The 25,629-nt window shown below is 40.2% G+C and overlaps 2 protein-coding genes across 8 annotated transcripts; one reads left to right on the top strand and one right to left on the bottom strand.

Moving 5' to 3' along the window:
- Window positions 1-121: 121 nt before the first annotated feature.
- Window positions 122-17,079, bottom strand: LOC119023900 (GRAM domain-containing protein 4-like). 6 transcript variants are annotated; one of them, XM_037106180.1, is made up of 21 exons: window positions 16,850-17,079; window positions 13,584-13,823; window positions 12,850-12,955; window positions 10,904-11,024; window positions 10,720-10,793; window positions 10,333-10,465; window positions 10,127-10,152; window positions 9,816-9,907; window positions 9,296-9,387; window positions 8,854-8,902; window positions 8,515-8,586; window positions 8,371-8,414; window positions 8,165-8,274; window positions 7,817-7,971; window positions 6,534-6,695; window positions 5,593-5,740; window positions 5,406-5,453; window positions 4,989-5,082; window positions 4,665-4,755; window positions 3,754-3,822; window positions 122-3,537 (listed from the first exon to the last, which is right to left on the bottom strand). In XM_037106180.1, the coding sequence occupies exons 2-21, from the start codon at window positions 13,767-13,769 to the stop codon at window positions 3,430-3,432; spliced, it is 1,980 nt and encodes a 659-aa protein (XP_036962075.1). In that variant the 5' UTR covers window positions 13,770-13,823; window positions 16,850-17,079; the 3' UTR covers window positions 122-3,429. The 6 variants fall into 6 exon arrangements, with proteins under 6 accessions (XP_036962075.1, XP_036962076.1, XP_036962078.1 ...); XM_037106181.1 differs by having other exon boundaries at window positions 6,543-6,695; XM_037106183.1 differs by having other exon boundaries at window positions 6,600-6,695; window positions 16,850-17,078.
- Window positions 17,080-17,109: 30 nt separating this feature from the next.
- LOC119023901 (cytosolic 5'-nucleotidase 1A) lies at window positions 17,110-21,104 on the top strand. 2 transcript variants are annotated; one of them, XM_037106186.1, is made up of 7 exons: window positions 17,110-17,210; window positions 17,297-17,353; window positions 18,347-18,460; window positions 18,590-18,725; window positions 18,867-18,989; window positions 19,694-19,824; window positions 19,940-21,104. In XM_037106186.1, exons 2-7 carry the CDS (start codon window positions 17,318-17,320, stop codon window positions 20,183-20,185), a joined length of 786 nt encoding a protein of 261 aa, XP_036962081.1. In that variant the 5' UTR covers window positions 17,110-17,210; window positions 17,297-17,317; the 3' UTR covers window positions 20,186-21,104. The 2 variants fall into 2 exon arrangements, with proteins under 2 accessions (XP_036962081.1, XP_036962082.1); XM_037106187.1 differs by having other exon boundaries at window positions 17,139-17,210; window positions 17,283-17,353.
- The last annotated feature ends 4,525 nt before the right edge of the window (window positions 21,105-25,629 follow it).

Below are 25,629 nucleotides of genomic sequence, written 5' to 3'. Positions count from 1 at the left end.
TTGCACAAAGGAGAACATAAGCCGTCCATCTGAAACTGCCAGAAAAATCAAACCTTTTGGTGGTGACACCAGCAGGCTGAAGCAGGTACTACACAGAAACAACCACAGCACAACATCAGTATTAGTGTTTAACATTTGATTTTAATTAAATAAAAAATGTACATCACATTTAACAACAGAAATCCTTTCAGTTAAAAAAATTACACCAGTTTTTACAATGACACGATTTTATAAAACCATTAAATCTGAAAAGACTTAATACATGGACAGGTATATTTGCAGTGCTAAAGAAACAGGACAGAAACCACAAAAACAAACTGAGAATAATTAGGAGTCAAGCATGAAACAAGAAGTCTGAATGAGGCAACGTGGCATTAACACCTGGCATCAAAATTGCAAAAACTTTTTTTTATTTCCTAAGAAAAAAGATTTGGCAACGAAAGACCTTTGTGAGGCCTGATCAAACTAGTGAGATGATTTAATCAAGACTTGAAAAAAACTGCTTCCTTTATGCTTTATGTTTTTAGTGCAGGTAAGAATAAAATATCATTTTACATTTACTCACTTAAAGGATAGACTCCTCCACTTTGGACAAATTGTTTTAGGTCAAATGATGACATTTTTATTAAAATTAAGTTCATTTAATAAAGTAATAAATGCTGGTGTGACAATCTTTAGACTGACAGTTACAGACCAGTGGTGATCAGCACAAACAGAAACACTATTTCAAAATCTAATGAAAATCAGAGCTGAGTCCAAGCCCACGTGAATCAGACTGATAGCAATTTGAAAACACTAACTGTTAATTTGAGAGCAACAAATGAGTTGTTTTAATTGTATGACACCCACAGGCTCTGTACAAAGTGCAAAAGAGAGGCTAAACTGAAAAGAAGACACAGCATTTCCTTTTGTTGTTGTTACTTGTTTAGCTTTAGCCTCTTAGCAAGGGTCAGAAAATAGTTTAACAAAAGGTAAACAAATAAATGCCAGCATTTCCGCTTTTTACCCTTGTTTACAAGCTATGAAAAAAAGTTATACCTAAAAGATAATAGAGCTGTAATTTTAAAAAAAACAAACTTACATTTTAAGTCATTGTGTTGTTTTCTGTTGTTTAGATTTAGCCTATGAGCTGTAAAGAGCTGAAGTAAACAAACGCTAAACAAAACATGCCAGTTTTTCCAGCTTTTTTACCATTGTAAGGAATTAAAGTTAACTTATAAAAACATAAAGCTAAAGTTAGTCGTCTAACTTGAGCTCACAACGTTCAGCTAGGACAAAACGAAAGCTAAATTTGAAACAAAATGGGAAAATTTGATTTTTGTGCATGGCTTTTTTCTTTTGTTTTTTTAAAAGCTTTTTTATGTTACTGTAAATGAAAGCTTGCTAGCTTGCATTAAAAATGAGAAAAAAAGTTTAAAAAGTTAATTTTGTGTTCTACATTAAATGCTGCACAGACATGAGTTTTTAACATTCATATAGGATACAAACAGTCTCTTACCACCACATAAAAAAACAGCATACTGTCACGGACTGTAAGGCTTAGCTGCTACAATACAGAGTCATATAATGAAGGTTTTACAATTCCCTGAAGACACCAATGTGTATTCAAATAAGGTTTAAATAGGTTTATTAGCTAATAACACTGTAAAAACATCTGATTTCAATTTTAAAAAATCCTTTTTCTTCAGATGTAGGTGGAACATGTTCAGAAAAGTGTATTGTGATTGTGTATTAAACATTACGGTATAATATATATCAGCGGTGAACGGACAAGACGCTGTGCTCTGCTGTATTGAAAGTAAAGATTTGCAGTTTATCTCAGTCTTATATCATCCTAAACATGTTGGGGTTCTGAACCTTTCACCAGAGAAAACAACATAACTGATAGTCTGACTTTTTTGGAGACCAAATGATGAAGTGAGAAAATGACAATGAAAATAATCACGAGTTGTGGCCTTTCTTTAAAGATCAGTTTTACTGTGATCATTGACTAAAGAGGCAAATGTACTTTCTGATGCTAACACTAACAGCCGCTAGAGGAAGACGTTCTTTTATTGTTTGATAAAAGTGTCCTCTGTGTTCTTTCATGTTTTTTTCTTCATATTTTTGTCTATTAATTAACTTATTCACTTCAGACAGAGCTGTCACAGTCAAAAGTCAGAAAACAGTAAAAACAAAAACAAAAAAATGTCCGTCAAACTTTAAATGAGTCCACAGTGGCATCTTGTTTTGTCCTACTAACAGTCCAAAATTCAAGGCATTCAGTTTACAATGATGTATAAAACAGGGGAAAAAAGCAAATCTTCACTCTGGAGAATGATTGGAGTTACAGCCACTTAAACAATTAATCGATTGTCAGAGTTGTTAATTTTCTGTTAATTGAGGAATTATTTCAAAACACTCACATTGGGCCTTACACTGATTATATATTAGAGTGATAAAGTGTAAGACTTTAACCATTTCCATACAAATGCTTCTAAGTATAACCCTTTCAAGTAAGAGAAGGACTGTGCCCTTGGAAAGTGTTTAATGTGAAGGAGCTGTACAGGAAGTGTTGCGCTCAACAGTGTTCGTCTTAAAGAAGAAGCGTTAGAGAAGCAGTGGGGTGAGTATGACATGTATGTACATTTAACTGAATTTATCAAGTGAGACATTATAGAAGAGGTAACCTCACACTTCACAATGTTTTCACCTGGACATTATTTTTAAATGCAGGTGATTATTTGTGACTCCATTTAGAAGCCATTCTTAAAAGGGGTCATTTTGAAATGAACAGTGAGAATTCTTAAGGTGACTGCTAAATGCTGCTCACTAATGTAGCAACTAGGCACCTCCAATTAGCAAGTAGCTCAGCTAGCTGTGAAGCTAGAGGCCCTATTAGCTGACGGAAGTCTGCCTTGATCGTACGGAGTAATTTACGGCGGCTTTGACCAAGACCATGACTCTACGGCTGAAAAAGGACATGGTAGGCAAAGACAGGAGACACATGAAGCAGAAGAGTATTGTGAGGTGGGAGTAACAGGCTTCTTGTAGTACGAGAAAAGCTGGTAGCCCACTGAAGCCTTTCACATAAAGTCAACATTGTTGAAAAAGAAAAAAGAAATATTCTGTCCATTTCTTACAGAAATACCAGCCATTACCGTGAGAACTGATTGACACTCAGGAGTGGCATAATGTTGTTAGTTTTGTGAGAACTTTCAGTTAAAGTAGAACAGTGGTTGGTGTTGGTTTGACTCTAAAGTAAAGTCAGTGATCTGTTGGTATTAGCTGGCATAATATAGATATAATGCCACAGAATCACTTCATCATCAGTTTTGATGAGTGAAGACGGAACCTTAATCATATGAAAGCAAACTGAAATCAACAGCTGTTTGATGATGTCACTGGTGAATAAAGTGAATCAGTTCCAGTGTTTGTGTGAAGGTGTCACTATGTCTCTGGGTTGGTGGCTGTCGCCATGGTGTTGATTTTCATGTACTGAGTGTGGATGGCTTCAAAGGCCTCGTCTCTGTGGATCATCGCGCCGAACACCATCGGCTGCAACAGAACAGAGGAACAATCAGGTGCATTTACGCCAGTAATGCTCTTAAAGGAACCGTTCGCCCCATAATGAAAATTCAGTCATTATCTTATCAATCCCATGCAGATGTAAAGGTTTTTTTGGACAATGAAACTTCAGCATGGTAATGAGTAGTTAATGACAGAATTCTCTATTTTATTTTTGGGTGAACTTATCCTTTAACGAGCTCTTACCTTTTGAGTGGATGGCGTCGCTATGGAGATCCCCATCCCAGATCCAGGAAGCACAGACAAAACTTTGTACTGTGAGGGACAGAGAGGAAAACACATCTAAATTCACTTTTAAACTTTATTTTCAAGAATCAATAGAAGGTTTATGACTCAACATAATAGACAATATGTAAACTAAACAAGGACAGAACTGGAAATCGGGAAAAAAAGAAGAAAAAAACTAAACCTGGAATGAGTTGGGATGATGGCATTTCTTTTTAACAAGTTGTTAACCAGCACCATCCATTTTCACCAACAGAACTGCATGCAGAGATGTCTTTGCCCGTGAAATATGATTTAACAAACTGCCTCATTTATCACTGAAGACATTGAAGCCCTCTTACTGGGGACTGACCGATTAGCCTGACCGATATTTCTTATTTTTCAGATTATCTGGATCTGATTTGTGTCTGATTGCTGATAAATTAAATGAATTCAAAGAATTTGCTACTTTATGGACTCACTGGAGTATTGCCCACAGCATTATCTGATTGGTTGCATGTCACGAGTCAAAGCCTATCAACACTGAATAATCTGAATCTGCAAAGTAACTAGTAACCAACGGTATTACATAAAAGTAGGGGAGTGGAAGTATAAAGAATCAGAAACCTCTATTTAAGCAGAGAACTCAAATAAAATGAACTTAGTTACACTTCCTCTCTAGATATTCTGCATATTTAGACCAAGATTTTCATTCTTTCTGCAAATGTACATCAGTTCCATTACTAATAATCGCTATCTGTATCTGCCCTGGGAAAAACATATATCGGTCCCCACCACATGTCTCCCTGCTTGCACACATTTAATGAGTCTGTGAGGGTTCAGTGCTCGGGGCTCAGAGAGAACACTGGGACAGACCCAGAGACTCTTCATACCTTCTGTATGTCAGTAATTTCCGAGAGTTTGATGACTTTGTTCCTCTTGGAGGATCCAGACCTGGAGCTCGAGCTCTCGAAACACAGATGACTACGAAGACAGGGGAGAGTGATTTAAAGTTGAAATTGTTGAGCAATTTTAGATTTTTTTGTTATATCTGTAGAAAATCTCTCAACATCCCGATGATAAATGCTCTGGCGCATCCAATCAATTACTTCCGATCAAATAACTGATTAAAGATTGATTTAGATAAACCAAGCTGATCTCTGTTGTGCAGCTCCGTCTGTAAAATAAACTGAGCTGACAGGAAGCGGAGGACTTACTTCTCAGTGACGTAGAGGTATCCATTGCGGATGTAGTCTGTCGGTGTCTTCCGGTCTCTGTTGATGAGGCAGCAGCGCCAGCCGTTCTCGCACACTGAGACAAGACAAAGACAACAGTTTCCATCTCCTGCTGACCTCAGAAGCAGGGTTTTAATACCTGCCTTTACATAACACCTGGTGGTTATTGAACTAATTCCAGTGTTTTTAGACTTAGTATATTCAATTTAAAGGCCATAAATAAAATAAAAAAAATAAAAATTATTTCTCATCAAAGTTCAATTCCTGACTGTGAAAAAGAAACAGCACAGACCATCATGTTTGTGGGTAAAACTTGACTTTTACTATATACTATAATATATAATACTGCATTGGAGAACTTCATTTGACTCTAGTATTCCTTAATCCTACGGCTCTGACAAGTCTCAAGATGAGGATCAGGAGACTTCAGGTTAAATCTGCTGCTGTCTAAACAAACAAAAAATGTAATTACAGTTAGTGAAAAGAATCTGCACCTACAGTGTGAAATTATTTTTACAGTTTGAAGGCAACAATTTTTTTAGAAATATTCCTTTCTGGACTCCTCTTTGTGCAGTTCCTCCCCCACCTGTCAGAGGGGGCTCACTCTCCGGCAGGTTGAAGACTTCGTGGAAAGCTCCTCTCTTAGTGCTGTACAATCGTCTGTCATCATCATCCCGGCTGACACCCAGAGGAGCAGCAGCCCCGAAGCTGCCTCGACCAACCGCAGCAGGAACCTGAACAGGTCGACAGAAGGTGGGAGGGCGGTGCAGATTATGGATTAGCCAATCACAGTCAGACAGTGAAGCTGCAGGCAGAGCTGAGAGTCAACAAGAACATCTCACCTGTACAGGTGTGTCTGTCTGCTTGACAGATTAGGTTAGATCACCTTCATTTTCACTCACTTTCAGTGTTGCTAAAATGCGCCTAAAGTCTAGCTGCAGTACTTATTCTAATGTTTATGACAGCAAAGATAAACACAAACAATATCATTCAGATTTAGCGATTCTTACCAGAGGGTGGCGCTGGAGGAAAGAACCGACACAAAGATTAATGTTAAAAAATCCTAAGAAAGTGACTAAAATCTGAGTGAGAATTGCGCATTAAAAATGTTTTAAAACAAAACAAAAAAATGGGTAAGATCTAACCTCAGTTTGTACTGTAGGTGGCACTAGAGGAAAGGGGTCGTTACAATCTAAAGGGGACAAAATCCTGCTGATGCCTCAACGTATAAAATCTAAAAAAATAAAGTTATTCTTATGTAATTGTGTAAAATTAGCATTTTTCAAGTGATAAAAATGTCCAGATTTGTTTTCTATCCTTTTTTCTTCTTTCTATTCATACTTCAAGGTGTGCACTGCCACTTTTAGCTTAGTAGCTACAGTTTTTACAGCTTTCAGCTTAAGAAATGGTGTGAATAACTTGTGATCTTGTGGCTTCTAGAGACTTTTTTACCCCATGCTGTACAGAGCCATTTTATGTTTTCTTCTTCCATTCTCAAGAAATGTTTTGAGGACTACGAAATTTCACCTGACTTTCCATCAACATGAGGTCCAGTAGATAATAACTTAAAAGTATAAAATGCTGCCTCTCTGCCTCAACTCTCCAGCTGATCAAAGATTCTCCTTCTGCTTCTGTCTGTGTGATGCGTTTCATGCCTGCAGCGTTGTCGAAGACACTACAACATTTGCTCTGTGAAACGTAAAGAAAAACACTCCAAGACTTATCCAACTTTAAAAATTGAGTGTAGAATATTTTGAATACACAAAATTTAAGGTAACCCAAAAGTTCTGGAGCAGACACAAAATTTGGGCCTTGGATAAGACCAAACCCAATTCAGATTAAAGTGGAAAATAAAGCCTTAAAATTCAGGTATGAGCTCCAAAATTTGGGTAAAACCCTGAAACACAAGTTCTTCCTTGAGGGAGGCTCTAGAGAAGGAGGATGGGGTCATTCACGTCTAAAGGAATCTATTGGAATGTGACATTCATTGACAATCCGACCAGTAGCTTCTGGGACATCTCAGTTTTAAACAGACAAGCTAGCACTGATCATCAGCAGAATAGCAGCAGCTGATTGATGTCTGGTCTGATGGCTCTACCTCTGAAACTACAACACACACTACTGACCTCTACATGGTGACTGTAAATACACACACCCGTCAGGATCCTACCTGTTCACACTCAGACAGCTGAGAGAGAAAAACAACAGAAAGCTGAAACCAGACGGACCCTAGAGGTCAGTACGTAAAGATCCACTTTGTGGTCCTGAAACCAAGGCGTCTCTGAGCCGACGTTTCTTCTGCAGATCTTAGATGTTTCAGTCAGAGAATGAGTCTGAACTTCTCTTTGTCTTCAAATGACCCCTAAGTTCAAGTTTGCACAATTAGATTAACAGAGGAGATCATCTTGAAACAAAACTGATTAATAATGTATTATGAAAAACCCAATGAGTGTACGTTGTGGTTCACACTGTAACTTGAGACCTCATCATAATGTTAGCCTCTTCTTTGTATGAAAGTAAAATATTAGTGTCCATTTGTTGACATTATGAGATTTCATCAATATAACATTGTCTTAAAAATGCTTTTCAGAGCAACTCAGGATAATATTACAACTGCACTGCCATCTAGTGGTTAATACATGCTACGTCCACTGTGAAGCACTTTTTAAACCCATTAAAAGCATTTGTGGGGCTTAATTAGAGATCTGCCAGTCCACCGAAAAGAGACGGGAGACACAGGTGACGACTGACAGAACAGTGCTGCAGTCTGTGAGCTGTATTTCTGGATGTTTCAGAAAGTTTGCACTGACCCGCCTGCTCAGCGTGGTGTTGCTGCGCTCCTTCAGCTGCAGGTCGGTGGGTAAATTGGTCCAGATGATGAAGGGCGTGTCGTAGCGTTGCCTCAGCTTAGGACAACTCTTAAAGATGAAGTCGATGATGAAGAACTTTATACCTGCGTACACAGCTGGGGAGGGGGGAGACACTAATAAGAGGCGCTCTGAATCTCACTCCTGTACTTAGTGAGATGTAAAACATACACAAGATGTAGACTGTGTATCATGATATAGCCTAAAAATAACGTTAAGGGTGATGAGTGATACGATGGAAAAAAGTATAATGATGATGGTATGTGAGTGTATACACTTCATATGACGTACCTATAATGAATCCCAGAAGTTTGTACGGCAGCAGGCAGGAGGAGATGAAGGCCACCCACAGTCCAACATACAGCTTCTGGGTCAACTCCGGCTGAACCCACATGAACAGACTGCACAGACACACACACACACACACACAATATTAAAGAGGTTATGTGGATCATCATTTCTCTCCGACATGGAACAAACTGTGAAGATAAACTCACTTCTTTATTTTCTCCAGGATGTTCGACATCTTTCCAAACAGATTCTGTGAGTACGAAACAAAGAGACAAACATATTTACTGTAAAATATGTGCAGATGTTGGGCAGCTGTGACGTAAAGCCTCAGACTGTCGGCCACCTCTCACCTGAGCTTTCTGAGCGACGTCCAGAACCAGCTGAAACTTCTCTGACACAGTCAGGTCTTCTTTAGGAGGCTCCTGGAAAACAGAGGAGACGAACAATGATACCTGTCATCTGTCAGTCACCAGCACACCTGATATTACAGGAACAATCAATTCAAAAATGATTTAACATTATTCAGCATTATTCCTCTATTTTGCGGTGCATGTATATCATCCAGTTCACCTGTCCAAGTGAGCTGTCACGTCAATTCTATATGCATCTTTATGGTAAAAGGTTGATGTTCAAATAAAAAAAACAAACAGTGGATACAGTAAAGCGTCTGTAGGTGTGAGATTCCTCACCATGGGCTCCGAGACTTCAGGTACGATGCTCCACTGGATCCTCCAGCCTCTGAGAGCAGTGCATCATGGGAATATACAGGTGCAAATGAGATAATTTCAAACTCAGTACATAATTTAGATCCACACTTATCAGAATCATCAGGTGGTTTTAAAACCTAGTTTTAGGACTTCCTGTGCGTGGATGTAAAAAAAAGTCAGGAATTTAATCAAACATGTGCAATAGATCATTTGTTGCTGACACAAGAAAAAAATTCTGTGTAATTGATCTGATTTTTAATTATTAAAATCAGTGAGGCTCTGTTTAACCATTTAAACTATGAATTTCGATCTTCCACTTCCCCCTTCAGCTGTTTTAAAGGCAGATCTAGACTTTCAGGTAGTTTCAGCAGGGTCAGAATTCCCTAATGCAACCCAAAATCTGGTTGTGTGATTGGCTGCTGACCTGGCGATGAGGTAATTCAAGGAGAGGCGGAGGATGGCGAGGAACAGGAACATCGGGATGACCCAGCCGTGCCATGCTGCATACATGTAGACCTGTGGAGAACACACAGACATGCATGAACACACAAACACGAGGTAAATTTTTTTCAATTTCTTTGTAGGTAATTAAAAGATGTGAATGGATACAAACAGATGAAGTTTTAAAGGCCAATCTCTCTGACGTTCTTTTAAGGCAAAGAACAAAAATGTTGGGAAATCATTTAGTTGAAATACCAAAAGTAACAAGGTCTGTAGCCGAGGATGTGGAAAAAGAAGAGACATTTACCAAAAGTAACAAGGTCTGTAGCCGAGGATGTGGAAAAAAAGTGTGGAAGTAAAAAGTGCATATGTAATACTTAATTCATGTGGCAGATTTATTATAAATACATATTTCTTAATTTAAAAAAAAAACAATGTATTGTCTCTGCTCCAACCACTGATAATCAGTAACCTTCTGACTGTCTCTGTGTGTACTGACTCACAATGAAGGCGATGGCTGACGTGTAGACGGAGTACCAGCTGGATAAGGCAGAAAGGTTTCTCTTGAAATTGGTCACAGGTTTGAATCCTCGTTCTGGAAACACAACAGCAGACCAATCAAAGACTGACAATCTAACCTCTCTGTCTTCTGTAAATAAACACTAGTAAAGCATTTACACAAGAACGCTGTGTGGCCAAAAGTACGTGGACACCCCTAGTGTTGTATATGTGATGCATTAGAGCTGAGAATGTGATGTGTTGTGCTAAGTTAAACTCCCACAGCTTTGATGTTAAATCAAACAGAAATACTCACTGAGCCGTCTCATGTTTTCAGTCAACCTGTGAGTAAAAAAACAGATATTTATTTAGATTTAAGACAAATGCAGCTTTAAACGCAATTAAAAAAAACATATTTTTACAGTTTTCTTTAAATCACCATGTTCCTAAATAATAAGGAATGACTCCCGAAGAAAGTGAACGTTTCCTAAATGGATAATCTGTGGATTTTTTCCTCCTCACCTCTTGGCACTCAGCGGCTCCTCCGTCTCCACCGTCTGATCCTCCGGTTGGAAGCGAAAGTCCTCGATATAAACACCAAAGCGATCATAAAGCCATTTCAGGAAGCTGTCAGACAGGGTGTCTTTCTGTTTCTCTGAGGACAGAAAAAAAGGTCAAATGGAAGACAACAACAATTTCTTTATCAAGGGGAGGGGATAAAACATATTCTAGAAACATCCTTCAATATAATGCTGTCCAGTACACAACCAGCAGTTACTACAAGCTCAGTAATAAACATATACTTGGATATCAACCTTTTTTTCCTAATTTTTCAACAACTGCTCTTGAACGTGGAGCACAGATTAACTCAGAAAACCTACGAAATGTGAGCGAGATTCTGTAGCTCACCTGTACTGCTGACTGCAGGTGGCGGTGGTTGTGTGGGTGGGACTTTAGGCGACTGAGAAGGTGAGTCTTCAAGGCTGTGAAGTGACCAACAGAAACCGGTCAGTGAAAGCTTTAAACCACAAGAACAAGCTGCCCTGTTTGTCAAAACCAGCTCATTAAATACAATTTTAATCAAAATAACCACCTGGATCTCAAGATGTCATTGATCTTCTGCTCCAACTCGCTGTTTCTGCTGCGCTCCTTCTCCAGCTCCTGTCTCAGTGAATCCACGTTGGACTCCTCCTTAAGTTTCCTCAGCTCCTCCTCTGAAACATATATATGGTAACCAGAGTAAATCAACTCAAGTAGATGGGGACTTTCATAAAATGGCTCCATAAAGCTTGTAGTCCAAGTCTTCAGATGCCCTGAAATCCCATACATTATACATTATTAGTTGACAAACGTGCAGAGGTGGCAAAAGTCCACACATACTTTACTCCAATAAAAGTTCTGATACTTGTGCAAAAAAAGATTCTGGTATAGGTAAAAGCACTGACTCAACTTCAAGTACAGCCTCAAGCCTCAAGTACAGCCTCTGGAACATTGTTAAAATATCAAAGTAAAGAGTATCCCTCAAATGCTCAAATAATGTACACATACCAGAAAAATTGGTTGATGCACAGTACAAGAGCATTTGCTACCTCCCACATCTGCAAATGAAATTAATCATGTTTTCAACTGCACTTAATTTAGCGCTCTATTTAGCTGTGTGATGAGATTATAGTAGGAGGACAGCAGCAGTCTAGGTTGTACAGTCTGCTGATGGACACTCAAAATACAGATCATCACTGTCACTGGGCTGCAGACAGTCTAAAAGCACCTTCATGCATCACCTCCATTGGAATTTCAATGTTAGGGGATTTTTAAATGGCCAGTATTGGGACAAATACCAATTACAGCAATTAAAACTTGCATTAAGAATGACTTGAAAATTGTGAACTTGCCCTTTAATTAGCTGCACACTCATGAACTTATATGCAGCTCCTGAAATCTCGTCTTGAGTTGAGAGAAAACTCCTCATCCTCTCACTGATACACTTTAGTCTCATCACTAATTAGATAACTCTACTTCCTATTTCATAACGTCTAACCATGAACAAATAGAGCGCACCACAGAGACGCTATGTTGGGACTCTCGTTTGTGTGTGTGTGGTTGTCAGGTCAGGTCAGCATGGTTATTAATAGCTGTGTGTGTGTTACGTAAAGCAGATGGCAGGTATTGATGGATTACCCAGCATGCTGTTGTGCTCTAGGGAAGTTTGATTCCAAACTGATGAGAGAAGCCACAATGACCCTACAGCCAATCAACACATGGTCTTCCTGAATTTCACTTTTTCTTAACTATTACTATGTTTCTGAACTTGAAAGACGATAAACAGAAGTCTGACCAAGAAATCTTTGCTGAAGGTGCGTTAACTTGCTTAAAATTGGCCGAAACATGTCAGTACAGGAGGTCACTTCCATCAAGGACATTATAGAGGAGACAAATTGCTAAAAGCAGTTTTAATGTAAAAGTATGTAATGCAAAACCATGGGAATGCACAGTAAAAGTACAACCTGTGGGAAACCATTTTAATCCTTATTTTGGGGCAAAGTCAACAAATATTTTAAGCATTTTCTTATCAGATTTTAAACATTTCTTATCAGATTTCACTTATGATTGTGTACATGTAGTTTTTATGTGCTGATGACTGTAACATTCGTTTAAATTAGTATTCACTCAGATTCCCTTGTTAGAATTTTGTCTGGGGCTCTTTCAACTACAGCTCAGATTAGGGAGGAAACTAGTCCAGTAGTGTTCACGCTCTGCTTCATCTTGATGCATCCTTTTCTTCTATAATAGTAAGTTGTATAGTGGAGCATTAGCACAACCTATCATGTATATGGATGAACCAATTTCTAATATTTGCATATCAGCAATGTTTAAAATGGTCATATGTTTGAATTTATTTTGCTGATTTTCTAAAATTTCATATAAAATTTGGCCTACATTTACATTTAAACCTGAGTAATGAGGAGAAAGACGACTGATTGGTTGGTGTGAATCTTGAAACCAGGTGATGCTTAAAAACATTAATGTCAGAATACTCACGTAAGAAGTGTTTCTCTAACAAGGCAATTTCTAGGTGACCTTTGACCTCGTTGAGATCTGTCCTTGAGTCATCTTGGAGAGCTGCAGTAAATGAACCTGGACCAGCCTGAGAGACAAACACAGAGACAGAAATATGAAACAAACAGGCAGCAAAGTCCAGATGAAACAATGACAGTCAAATTAAATGAGTTATGAAAAACAAAAAACTCAATCAAAAGCACTTAATAACTACTAAGACTAGGCAACAAAATCAAATATCCCAATATTTTTGAACAAATTCTTGGAGATCGATATTGCAACAATACTGCAAGGACCGCATTGGTACTTTCACTAAATATTAACATAGTCTAATGTATTAATTAATGTAATAATATTGATATACTGCCCAGCCAAAAAAAAAAGAATGATAACAAAGCTCCATCTTTGATCTCCATCAGATCTGGTTTTATTCAACAGCTTCTTCACAGGTCGGTTTATAGGCTGCCTCTGAGAACATTTACAGAGACTGTTTAAATCAGAGTCCTACAACATGAGCATCAGGAAGCAGGCAAATTGGTAATGGACCTGCAGTTTAACAAAATTATCAATAATCTAATCTGATGGAATCATACCAAACAGTGTTCTGGCTCGGTCAATCAAGCATTTACAACCAAATTGTGTTGATTTCAAGAATCAGGATCGGGTTTCTTTTTAAATTCCTGGTATTCTCAGATGAGAGAGGTGTGTTTATGTACCTGAGCATCACTCTGCTGCTCTCCCTCAGCCTCCCTCAGCTCCTCTGAATCTCTAATTGAGACTCGAGGTTTGATCAAGATCTCCTCTGTGCCTTCTGTGTCTGATGTGTTGGGGGACTCGGCCAGATCCTGGAACTCGTCCCGTCTCTGGCCCCGGAACCGGATCCTGTCCAGATGCTTCCGCATGGTGGCCGCTTCGGAGTCAATCTCTACCTGAACATGACGAACGCAAGGCAGAGACTGGAAGAGAAGAGGAATAGTGAGAAATAACTGACCTGTTTTCACATGTTGTGTCAGTCAGATTATTAACCAAGACAATGTTAGTCTGTCTAAAATACCCCGACTGCTGGATGGATTCCCATTAGGTATTGTACAGATACTGATGGCTCCCAGATGATGTACCCTGACATTTCACTCAAACAACAAACATGAACCACATTATGGCACTAAAAGAAATGCCAGGGGAGCTCAAATCAGTAGGATTAGTAACATATGTACATCATTTTGGGACAATCCCTCTGACAGTTCCAATGATGCGTTTATAAAAAAAAAAAAACAGCAGTTCCAACACTTGACTTAACTTACAGCTGCTGTTCATTGAAATCCTGTCACACAACTCAACACATTAACAATGAGGAAACAGATCCACTGAACCTAGAAGTGAAGTAGAAACAACGAACATATCTGAAAATGGACACACGTCTTCTGATGACCATGAATGTGAGGCTCCTTCAACACTTAGAGATCATCAGCTTTATTTATACAGTAAGAGTCAGTACACAACACTCCAGCCAGCTCCCATAAAGACATATACAAACAGCCAATCAGACGCTCCTCTGGGACATCATCATACTGTTTGTTCAGGGTGGAGGAAATGTTTCAACATCTGCCAAATGTTCCCCCTGTTCATGTTTCAACCTCTGCTCTCCAGAGTGACACACAGACCCATTACAACCCTGTGCTTAAAACCCTGGACTGTGGCTTTATCACTCACCACTATCTCTGTCAGATTCTGGCTCTCATTTGGTCAAAGAGGATGAAGAGGGACAAGACAACTGCCTGTTTGTCAACACATTAAAATCCCCCATGAAATCCCCCAACGGAAGTGCAATCAAAGGAATACTTCCACATTTTGGAAATCTTTATTATTACCCATCTGCAAAGAGATCAATTCTACTCTGATAGCGGTCGGCTAAATAGCACTGCTTAACATGAAGACTAATTCTAAACTAACTGTTTTGATTAATTAGTGAGCTTCAGAGGCGCTGGAGGGTCAGTAATTTTACATTTATAGCCCTGACACATCAAACTGAAATCAAAGAACTAGCTACGTCAAGGCCTCACATCTCCCTTGTCTAAGCCAAAAAGCTGCACTTGAACACACCACAAAGATTTCAGCTGGTGGCCAAGAAGCTTGTACATTGTGTGCCTGCAAGAGAAGAAACATTTCTCTTCCAATATACAAGCTGTTGCTATGATTAAGATGCATTCTGAACACCACACAGCCACTTTTAATCTGGAATATGTCTGATAAAACATTTGCAAATGGCACTAGAAAAAGGGCAGGGGAGAAAAAAAGTAGAAACCTCTCTGAATGAATGAAATCATGGATAGCAACAGGCTTAAGGGGCACTTTCACTTTCCTCTTCCTTTTGATTATTCTGCAGTTTCATTTCTCAATTCATAAAATGTCAATTGTGACAAATTGTGAATTCTCATAACAATTTCCCAGCCCCAAAATAATGTCTTCAAATTGCTTTTCTTGTCTAACCAACAGCCAATGATCACGATTTCCCAGACCGCTTGTGTCCAACAAACAGTCCAAAACACAGACTTTATTTATAGTCATAAATAAACGAGGAAAAGCAGCACAACTTTGACATATTCTGCATGAAAAATGACTGAAACGATTAGTAGATTATCAAAATCATTTAGTGGTTAATTTTCATTAGAACTTATTGTTTAAAGGCACAATATGTAAAAAACTGACTTACCATCAAGCCAAACCATCAAGGCAGAAAGAAAATAGGTGATAGCATATTACCAGAGTAAGCTGTAACTTGTACTAACAGTAGCTGCCATTAGCTAGCTATCTCAGTTAGCCATGCAGCTAGGGGTCAGGACAATTAGCAGTCATAACATGTATTGGTAGTGGTGTTACAAGACAGGACTGGTTGCAGCTAGCTGGTTAGCATGATAACGGCAATACATAGATGACTTTGACATAACATTATCACATTCAGTTGATAATTTTCATTAATTTTTCAATATTTTAAACAAAAAGTCTTACAAAATGCACCCATAATTGTAAAATCATTGGACGACTCATCTCGCAACAAGATGATATATAAGAGGACATTCCTGCCTAGATGATCAGAGTGGTTACAGTCGATTATGGTTGCAATGTCAACGTAAAATGAACCACCTGAAAAGTGCTTTCAGAAAAGGGCAAAGGTGGAATGACTGATGTTTCCACCGCAGCGCCTGTTTGGTCTGAACGAGGCCTCACTGTGTGAGAGTTAAGGTGTAGTTCAGTGTGAAGATCACTGAGCCGTCTGACTGGTCCAACTGCTTCTAATGACAAAAGGTCTAATTCTGTATCTACATATCTTCAACACCGTCTGAGCATGTACCAACTGCCTACTGACCGACAGATAAATGCCTTAAATGTCAAACCTAAATGTAGATAACGTTGAGTTTAAACAGCATCACTACTGAATGACAGACAAAGAGACTGATTGGTCTACAGCTGCTATGATTAACTGGTTAGTTGTCAACTTGTCAATTAATCAACACTCATTTTGACAATCGATTAATCAGTTGATTTCAAAAAAACAAAAAAGTAAATTTCTTAAATATAAATAGTGTAATACTTAATGTTTTGGGGTTGTGGAAAAGACGAGGCATGGGTGATTGGAAATAACAATTAGCTGCAGCCTTAGACTGGTCTGACACTGTACAGGTGAGGATGACTGACAGCGTACAGACTGACGTGTGGTGAGAGACTGAATTCACAATGACTGACAGTCAGAAACAGACAGTAAACTGACTGACTGGATCTCTGACAACAGAACATGCTCTCTTTCTGCTTCTGTTTGCCACCTGAATCGGTAACAACAACCCAGCTGTCGTTTCTGCGGGCCCCAAGCAGGATTTACAAGCACCCAACCGGTGTCCTAACACACCTGGACACCCATGAGGAACAAGAAGAAGGGGGAAGAAGGGAGGAAGGAGGGAAAGAGGGGGACAGCAAATAAGCTTCTCACCGTGAACCGAAGCTGAAGAATCAAACTTTCCCCTTTTCTTTCTTTCCCGGCGGTTCAAACCGCCTCCAAACCGGGTCAAATCCGCCCTAAACCGGACCACGTCCCCTCAGACCCGCTTAAGACCTGTGGAAGGCTGTGTCCGGATAGTAAATCCAGAAAATGGGGCTTCGGGGGTCAAAGCTGGACTGTGTTTCTCTACCTGACACAATAATCTGCGCTGTGGGCGTGGTGGCCAGCGGCAACCAAACCAGGAAGTGACGACATCACGCCGCGCTCTTAAATCGAGCGTCCGGGTTGAGGCACGGCGGGCGGAACCCAAACACACAGTCCTGTGTTTCTGGAGGAACATCGAAGTAAGCAAGTAAGTTTGACAGCCAGTTCGTTGATATTTGCTGTATTGTGACGGTGAACAGCCCCCAGAGATTAAGGTTAGTCTCTAACCCGCAGACTTCCAGCTGAGAGGCGGACATGGTCTCCACGATCCAGAACACCGACGTGAAGCAGGTAAGACTCACCTGAGGCAACTTATCCAGCGCTCTGTCGACCCGAAAGACAGTGAGACAGGTGAGATCATACACCTGCAGAGCCACTGTCATCCGGCCTTGACAAACATTAGAAAAATGGCACTAAATTGTGTGCAATAACTCAAAGTTGTCCACCAGATTGCATTTAAACAATCACGCATTTTATTGTCACCTTACTAATTTCCTATAGAACATCGGCTAAATCTTATAACTCAAGATTTCAATGCCTTCTGCTAAATTCGGCTAATTTTCCATGCAGCCCACTATTGCACACATTGTTTAAGTCTTTTGGCCCACAAGCCACACAAGAGTGTGAGAAAATTGAAAGCGGCGCCTGTATTTTAAAAGTTACATTGTAACTGAAAAAACTGCTGTATCTGGTATGTTATGTGTGCCGAATTGACGAGCAGGACCTAGTAAGTTAAAGTACAGCATAAGTCAGTTTATATCCGTGACATGTTCGCTTGTCATTGACGCAATGCTAAAAATGCATATTCAGTAATGGGTATTTGGACTGCAAAATTTAAGGGCGTTGTCTACTAAGATGGATTAAAAGCTCGCTACACAGCATCACAAAACATTCTGAAAGACTGCGAGACAATGTTTATTGGAGTGGTGTTTTCTTGAACAAAAAAAAAATCTGTGTAAATCACTTAAGTTGAAGTGTGTGTGTGTGTGTGTGTGTGTGTGTGTGTGTGTGTGTGTGTGTGTGTGTGTGTGTGTGTTGGTTGGTTAAACACCAGGTTTCACTTCAGATTCATGTATTTTAATCAAGCTATAAGTAGTGTCCCATGTGGTTCTATATCAGATGTTGTGGAGATTGCCCACAGGCTGTGTATTGTTTGCCTGTTCAGGGTTAGGTTCAGTGCTGGTTCTGTGTGTGTTACTTGAAGTGTTTGGACTCTCCTGTCTGATTTTAAAGGGGGCATAAATAAGTTAAGATGAAGTTACAGGTTCCGTGTCTCATCTGCAGAAGGATGCTGATCGTGCAGTGGTTGTCGCAGTAACGTCTCGTGCAGTGTTTGAGTCTGCTGCTGATGACGGAGGTGACGTGTACGGCGTGGGCGTGGCTTTCCCACTGCTGCAGGTCAGAATCAAATGCGTCAACTGAAAACTTTTCACAACAGGTCTTCTTAAGTGTGTCACAAAAATAGAGAAAAACACCAGTATGAAAGGAAGATTTGAGATAATCTTAATTCATAGTTTTACTCCTCAGGCACTGCACAAAGTGAATGAACGTCTGCTGGAAGAAAGTTCTGCTGAGTCGCTGCTGTTTGATGTCATCCTGATCACCACTGACGACCAACAGCAGCAGCAGAGCTCCCGAATCACCAGCAGCACCAGACATTACGGTAATCACATTTTAATTACCAGCAGGAGCACCAAACATTATAGTTATCTATGACAAACCTTCAGCAGACAGATTACAGTCAACCACTGATCACCGTTGAAGTTTGTAGCTGACCTGTCATGTCATTATCACTCTCTCGCAGGTCTCGAAGTCAGCAGGTTTTGTTTTTCCAGCCAGGAAGATTTCACGGAGAGTTTACTGAAAAATAACGTGCAGCTATTCCTGACAATAGACAGAGATGAGGTGCTACGGGCATCACAAAATGGTCAGAATGTTTCTTCTTCTGTCATTCATTACATCGGTATGGTAGATATTAACCCCTGAATGTTTTGAGGTTTTGAGGAGGTTTTGCTGCTGATTACAGTCTTTGTCTGATCTTAGAACCTGAAAAATTCTGACTTATTCTTGAAGGAAAGAGATGACTCATCATATCAGGGGACATACATTTTACATCTCTGAACTTAATTAAAAAAACAATTTTTTTCAGCAAAAATGAATATGAAAGATGGCAGGGTTCACACGACACAAAACATATAGCAGTTGCACACAGATTAGCAGACATTTTGACGCCTCCCAGAATATGTGGCGGGCATTCAAATTAAAGCAAGTAATGATGGTACATGCTAGCTGAGACAAAGAAGTTAATTGAGCTAACATCTCATCATGAGCATGCTAACATCCTGTTCAGAAGGGTAACTGTTTGAGCTTGATAGCATGCTAACATTTGCTTTGTAGTGTGAAAAATATAGTACATGGTGGCTGATGTATTTGGTCATAAATCAAATAAAAATCTTCATTAAAATTTTGTAACAAGTCAGTCAGTGGGAACATAAAGTGTGATCTAAATCTAATCCAGGGTCATGATGTTGAAATATTTATCTTAAAAAAAACAGTATTAGGGACATATTTAGCTTTTCTCCCAAAAGATCCGGGTGAGTGTGTGAATAATCCTTTCTGTCATTGGTTCAGGTGTTCTCTCAGCACTGCTGGATCAGCAGTTAGCTTCATGTCCATCAGAGCAGCTCAGAGTAATGATCAGTGGAGACGCCGTCATCAAGCCTGACACTGACCCAATGCCGCCGGGACAAAAGGGCGCTCAGGTACTCCCACCAACATACCGCTGATACAATATGTAGAAGATTGTGTATAAGCCAGCACAAAATGATGTGAGCGATCTGAGATTATTCAAGGTTAACTCACGTTTTTCCTCTGCAGAGTTTCTCCACTCAACTCGGCCAGATGCGGCAGAAGTTCGGCATCTTCAACAGCCCTCTCAGTATCGTCCTGGTGACGTTGCATGGCGGCAGGGAGAGTTGTGGTGACGCCTTGCGGACGCTGCGTTCCCGTGGAGTGAGCGTGGATGAGGCGCACTGTCTGGCTGGGGCCCCGCGGGGCCCCATCCTGTCAGTGCTCCGACCTCACTTCCTGCTCAGTGACGGGGTCAGCTACCTGCAGGAGTGATGACATTGTAACGGGGGGGTGATGTTACGTGACTTCATAAAAAAAACTTCACTGTGTCTTTGAAACAAGCTGCCAGATCCTCAGACTGAACTCAGACCTGTTCAGCTCATTGAGCCTTAAGGAGCCAGTCAGTGTTCATGATTTAAAATTTGTGAAGCCCCGTCCACCACCACATTTTAAACCACCGGATTGGACGCTGTTACAAATAAGTGTTGCCATATTTTGTGTTGACAATCATGTTTTATTTTCCCAAACAAATCTTAATTTTTTTTTTTAAATTGTATTGTAAATCAATTTGAGAGCTTAACATTTTTGTACTTAGCTCAGTTACAGTCCAGCAGAGGGCAGTCTAACTCTGTTACTTCAGAAATCTAATCATGTTTGCCTCCATAACGTAACTGTTACGTTTTATTTACTTTCAGCTCTTTGTTTGATTATTGTCTGTATTCACAAGCACTATAAGCATTTTTGCTTCCAAAACAAATGCCTGCACTAGCCAGATTAAGAGTCTTACCACACAAAGAGATGGTGGTAATGCCACTTTGCCCATAGGGGGCAGCCGGATTCAACACAAAATAAAAATTTATTGTAGCAGCTTTAAGTCTGTCCATCATCTGCTGCTCCAGAATAAGGTTAAACTGTCTCTGTTAGGGTTTTAACACGTCATGTGCGCTGGATGTGTTCCCGTCTTGTGTAAGTCTTGATTCAAATGTAAAATGGTGGCGTTTCAGCCCTTTCAAGCACTATATGTTCTTAAGATATAATGGAGCCCCTAAAGTCTATAAAGGTAGTGTTTTTGCTCACAAGATTTTAAAAAAGAATCTCATCCCAGTCCCAGTACCTTACCTTTCATGTGTTTGTATAAATTTTGAAGACTTTCATGTGTAGAATACTAGAAAAAGAAAAAGGTGACTATATTAGAGTTGTTGTGTGGTGTCCTTTTTGTCACAGTGATGTCCAAAGATGACCAGCAGGTGGCAGCAGATAATTTCAGTCAGTAAAGGCAGACATACAGAGGCAGTTAAGACAGCCACCTATCCAGCTGCTCTCAGCAGTTGTCAGGGATGTTTTAAGGAGGTTGCAGCAATCCTCAGGATTCCAGGGGTCCTTGAAGAGGCTTCAGTTCCATGAGTGGGCGTTTCAGGGATGATTGAGAACAATCTGGCAATCCACAGGAACATCCCAGTAGCCGAGGGGGGCTTGAAATGGCTCCAGTTATCCTTGGGGACGTTCCAAGGGTCTTGAAATGGTTGCAGTTATCCTTGAGGAGGTTCCAGGTTTTTTACAGAGGCTAGAGCAGTAGAGCTTAGATTAATGAACTCACAGGGGTGTATAAGAAGGCTCTTTAAAAGACTCCACTATTTTTTAAGGAATGCTCTCCTTGTCCTTGGGATGGTTCCAGGGATCTTTGAGGAAGTTCCAGGGGTTTCTCAGGAGGTAGGGTGTCTGAAGTTGCAACACATGGCAACCAGAGAAGCCAAATGTTGGTGAAATTGAAACATCAACTAACTGTTTGGGAAAGTAATTCAATGATGATATGAAAAAAGGAATGACAGACAATAACTTCCTGTGCTTTAAACATATATTTTCATCAAACAAAGTCAATTTTTGTTCATTATTTTACCTCTGTGTTAAGGTTGTGGGTATATTTTTTCTGGGATTAGATGCTTGCTGAGATTTTAGACTCATTATGTCATGTTTTTTTTCTTTCATTAAAGTCTGTGTGTTTTGTTATTAATGACCGGAACAATGGCCTTTTAGTAGATTCCAGGTGTGCTAAGAGGGTCCTAAGAGGTTATAGGGAATCCTTTATGATGTCTAGTGCTCCTTTAGAGATTTCTAAGGTCTCAGAGGAGATCCAAGGGGCCATGAGATAATTTATTGGATTATATGGATAATAAATACAATCAGAGCAACAGCCTGAGACAGAGTATATCCAGCAGGTTGATGTGATCAGAGGATGTAAAACAGATGGAGGCTGGGCTGATGTTGCCAGGAGCTAACGTCTCATCTCTGCTGCCACAAATTAAACCGTGTTTGTTGAAATGAAACAGCTCGATGCGGCGGTCTGTTTCTGACAGCCTTGTATCGTTTAAATGATCTGGAGCAGGAAACACTTTGTTTTCATTACGCTGAGTGAAGTGTCTGATGAACACTGTGTATCATCAGCTCCTGCTCTGCTCCACCTGCCGAACACAAACACATCTTCAATTCAAAAAATGAAGCCACACGCAGGAAGTCTCTGTTCAAAACCTCACAGACTAATTCACTGAACTAATGAACAGCCGTCCTTCAAGAAGTGTTTGTGTAACACTTCAGGATATAAGGGAAACATAAATGCTGGTTTTCACCGCTTCTCTGCCCGTAGGTATATTTAGAGGTCCTTAATGAAGTCGCAGCAGTTCTGAAGATGGTCATAGTGGATCCATTAGTCTAAGGAGTGGCTCTGTGAGTCTTTGAACAGATGCTGTGGTACTTGAGGATGTTCTGTGTCTCTGTGAATGGACACAGCTCGATAGATCCTAGTTGTTTTTTAAAATATTTTCACACAGAAACATCTTAAACATTTAGCGACTGAATCATGTATGGAGTTACATTTCTGAAGCAGCTGACAGGAGGTGTAGCCAGTGTCACCCTGATGTCCCTGGAGTTTCGGATGACATCACGAGTCAGCTGATCCATCATCACTGCAGACACCAAGGCCTCAAAATTAAAAACTCATGGCCCAACTTGTGATCTTAAGACCAGAGTCAGATGAGGGGACTGTCATCAGTAATTGTTTTAAATTAAAGACATCTAACCAGATTATAATTGCAGCAGAGGAGCAAACTGAAAACTATGAGGGGATTTGAGCACCGAGCGGTTTGTGGCGGACTCAGCAAAGGGACCTAGATTCAGAGTAAACCTGATGGAGAATCAATACCGTCATCAGCTCCACTTCTTCTACAACGGACTTCACTCTCCTTCCAAACAGAACATTGAAATTACATCCTGCTGTCACCTTCTTGATGACGTACATCTGAAAAGTGTCCAGAGGTTCACCGGAGTTCAGGATCTTGGAGGGAAAATAAAATATTTGGTCAGTGAGTAACTGCAGTGGGGCTAAAAAAAAAAAAAAGAAGAAGAAGAAGCTCAAATTGAATAATGAGGCCCACGTTGCAGCGGCTTAAATGTGGATTTTGGTAAACAGGAAGTATATCATAAGACTAATGATCCTCCCTCCTCTTTTCTTTTCTCTGCTCCTTCTGCTATCAGCCACAGGCAGAGAGGTCAGGGTGGAGGAATGTGATGGAGGAGGAGGAGGATGTTGAAGCATCTGTTGGATCCTGAAGCAAACTGGAGGGCAGCAGCAGCACGAAAATGACAGTCCAAAAATACTGACTGACACTGTGAAGGAAACTGTAACCAGATTTTGATCTTTTTTTTTTTTTTACAAACACAAACTGTGGAGGGAAAAATGTGGCTCATTAACCTCTCCTAACACCGATGTGTGTCAGAAAAATGTGGCATCAACAATGTTGATTGTCGGGTCAGGACACGTAGATCTATCATGAAGCATGCATGTGTGGATCTGTGCCCTAGAACAAGAGACCATTGCTCATTATGGTTACCGGTAAATAAGAAATACACACTGAAACAGGTGATGAGAAATAAAGATGAAGGATATAGCAACTCACTCTCATTTCTTTATGTCATGTTCTTATGTCAAAAATGTCAATCTACTGTGTTGCAAAGATGAGTTAGCATGCTAACCAGCTAGCCCCGGACTGTTCTGTGACTTAAAACCACTATGTACTGACAAAATAGCCCCAGGAGTGTCTCCTAGCTGTCCATGTACAAACAGTCAAGTAATGAATACTTCTGCTTCTATTTTCTTTACTGAAAAATACAACTTTACACCATCTGGATTCAAGTTTCTCTCTTCTACCGAGATAAGACGAGGCAAATTATCTTGCTAACTTCTCATAAAATACATTCATTCAACCTCGACATTGAAGGAAACTCAATAAAACCCTGTTGTCAAACTGGCCAAGGTTGGACTCAGAGGCTAAGTTTAGTCCCAGTTCAGTGTCCAGTCATATTCACTCTCAGGCTTCCAAATCCAGTTGAGCTGTGACCTGAGGTCCCAGTCCATGAAAACTCTAGGGCCACTGGCTCCACAGCTGCATGTACCTGAGCTAATTAGCTAATGGTAACTAGCTAGAGCCAAGGATAGCTGGCAAAACAGGAGTTGTAAGTACTTTGGTGATATGCTGCCCTATCTGTCTTGAAATGCTTTCAAATTCTGCACATATTCTACAAATTACACCTTTTAATATCAGACATTAATTTAGCATTCATATGGCACTTGAATTCTGTGAAGTGTATATGATAATGTAGAGTTTTAAACAATCGCTGCATCCAGACAGTAATTAAGAAATATGATTAAAAAATACTGGTCTGGAAACTGTGTCACCTGGAAGCAGGTGTGGTCACATGAGAGCTTCGTGTCATTTGATCACGCCTCATTTTTCCTGAGAGGCAGCCTGATGTTCAGATGTTCAGTCTGACCGGCGGCGGTTATTTCAGACTGCCTGTGTGAAAAACAGCAGCTGAGCTCTGACGTCCTGACAAACACTCTGGATCTGAATCAAACAGGCTCGTTCATATGACTGATTAACATAAGAGGAGAAGACCGGCAGGCTGTCTGCTGGATCGGTACAGTTTCCCTGAGGGACTCAGTGTGGCCTCCCTCACTCTGAGGGCTATTTCTATCCTCCTGTTAGACAACTGGAGGACACTCTTTATTTGTTTTCTAAAGGAGCTGCCAAATATGTGAAGCTTCACATTGATTACTTCTAGTTAATACTGTTTGTAGTGAACAGTATCCACCTCTTTCTGGAGCATTTCTTCTCCATCCTTTGATGCAAATGTGAGAAACACTGCACTGACCACTCGGTAACACCCAAGCAGTATGTTAACAGCCACTGGGCAACATCTGGCCATTTTTTCTCCCCGTCAGTGTTTTCTTGTCAGGGAAAAGACTTAATCTGGCTCAAGACTACTTGGAGGCCTTCATGCTGATGGATAGGTTCAGAAAGTGATACTGACGCTGGATTCAGACAATACACTAACTAGGATCCAGGTATGTATGTTTACTTGAACAGCAACCTTTGGGGCTCAGAAATGAAGCCAATACTGAAGTGCCAGAACATGGCGGTTCCTTGAATGAGCAATTGAGGCTGGCTGCATAAGAGTGTCAATACCACAAGCGTTTTTCACATACTGTAACTCGCTTATTTGAATGAAGGCTTAAAGCTTTGCAGGTCACCCATGAATGAAAGTTCATTTATTATGTTCGTTCCCCCTGCCGATGGAAAGCTGGACGAAGTTTTGTAGTTCACAGAAGATTTCTGGAGCTTCACCTCACCTGACTTTCCATCTGCATGTGGGTAAAAAGATAA

Source organism: Acanthopagrus latus, chromosome 8 (assembly GCF_904848185.1).
Source record: "Acanthopagrus latus isolate v.2019 chromosome 8, fAcaLat1.1, whole genome shotgun sequence".
Classification (NCBI taxonomy): domain Eukaryota; kingdom Metazoa; phylum Chordata; class Actinopteri; order Spariformes; family Sparidae; genus Acanthopagrus; species Acanthopagrus latus.
The sequence above is the reverse complement of the archived record's forward strand: the minus strand, read 5'-3'. Positions and strand labels throughout refer to the sequence as shown.

Coding starts and splice junctions, on each gene's coding strand:
- LOC119023900 (XM_037106180.1), bottom strand. CDS start 13,769: ATGCGGAAGCATCTGGACAGGATCCGGTTCCGGGGCCAGAGACGGGAC. Junction 10,794..10,903: donor AATGACATCTTGAGATCCAG/GTGGTTATTTTG, acceptor GTCACTTCACAG/CCTTGAAGACTCACCTTCTC. Junction 8,587..8,853: donor CTGAAGTCTCGGAGCCCATG/GTGAGGAATCTC, acceptor TCTGTTTTCCAG/GAGCCTCCTAAAGAAGACCT.
- LOC119023901 (XM_037106186.1), top strand. CDS start 17,318: ATGGTCTCCACGATCCAGAACACCGACGTGAAGCAG. Junction 18,726..18,866: donor CAGCAGCACCAGACATTACG/GTAATCACATTT, acceptor ACTCTCTCGCAG/GTCTCGAAGTCAGCAGGTTT. Junction 18,990..19,693: donor GCTACGGGCATCACAAAATG/GTCAGAATGTTT, acceptor TCATTGGTTCAG/GTGTTCTCTCAGCACTGCTG.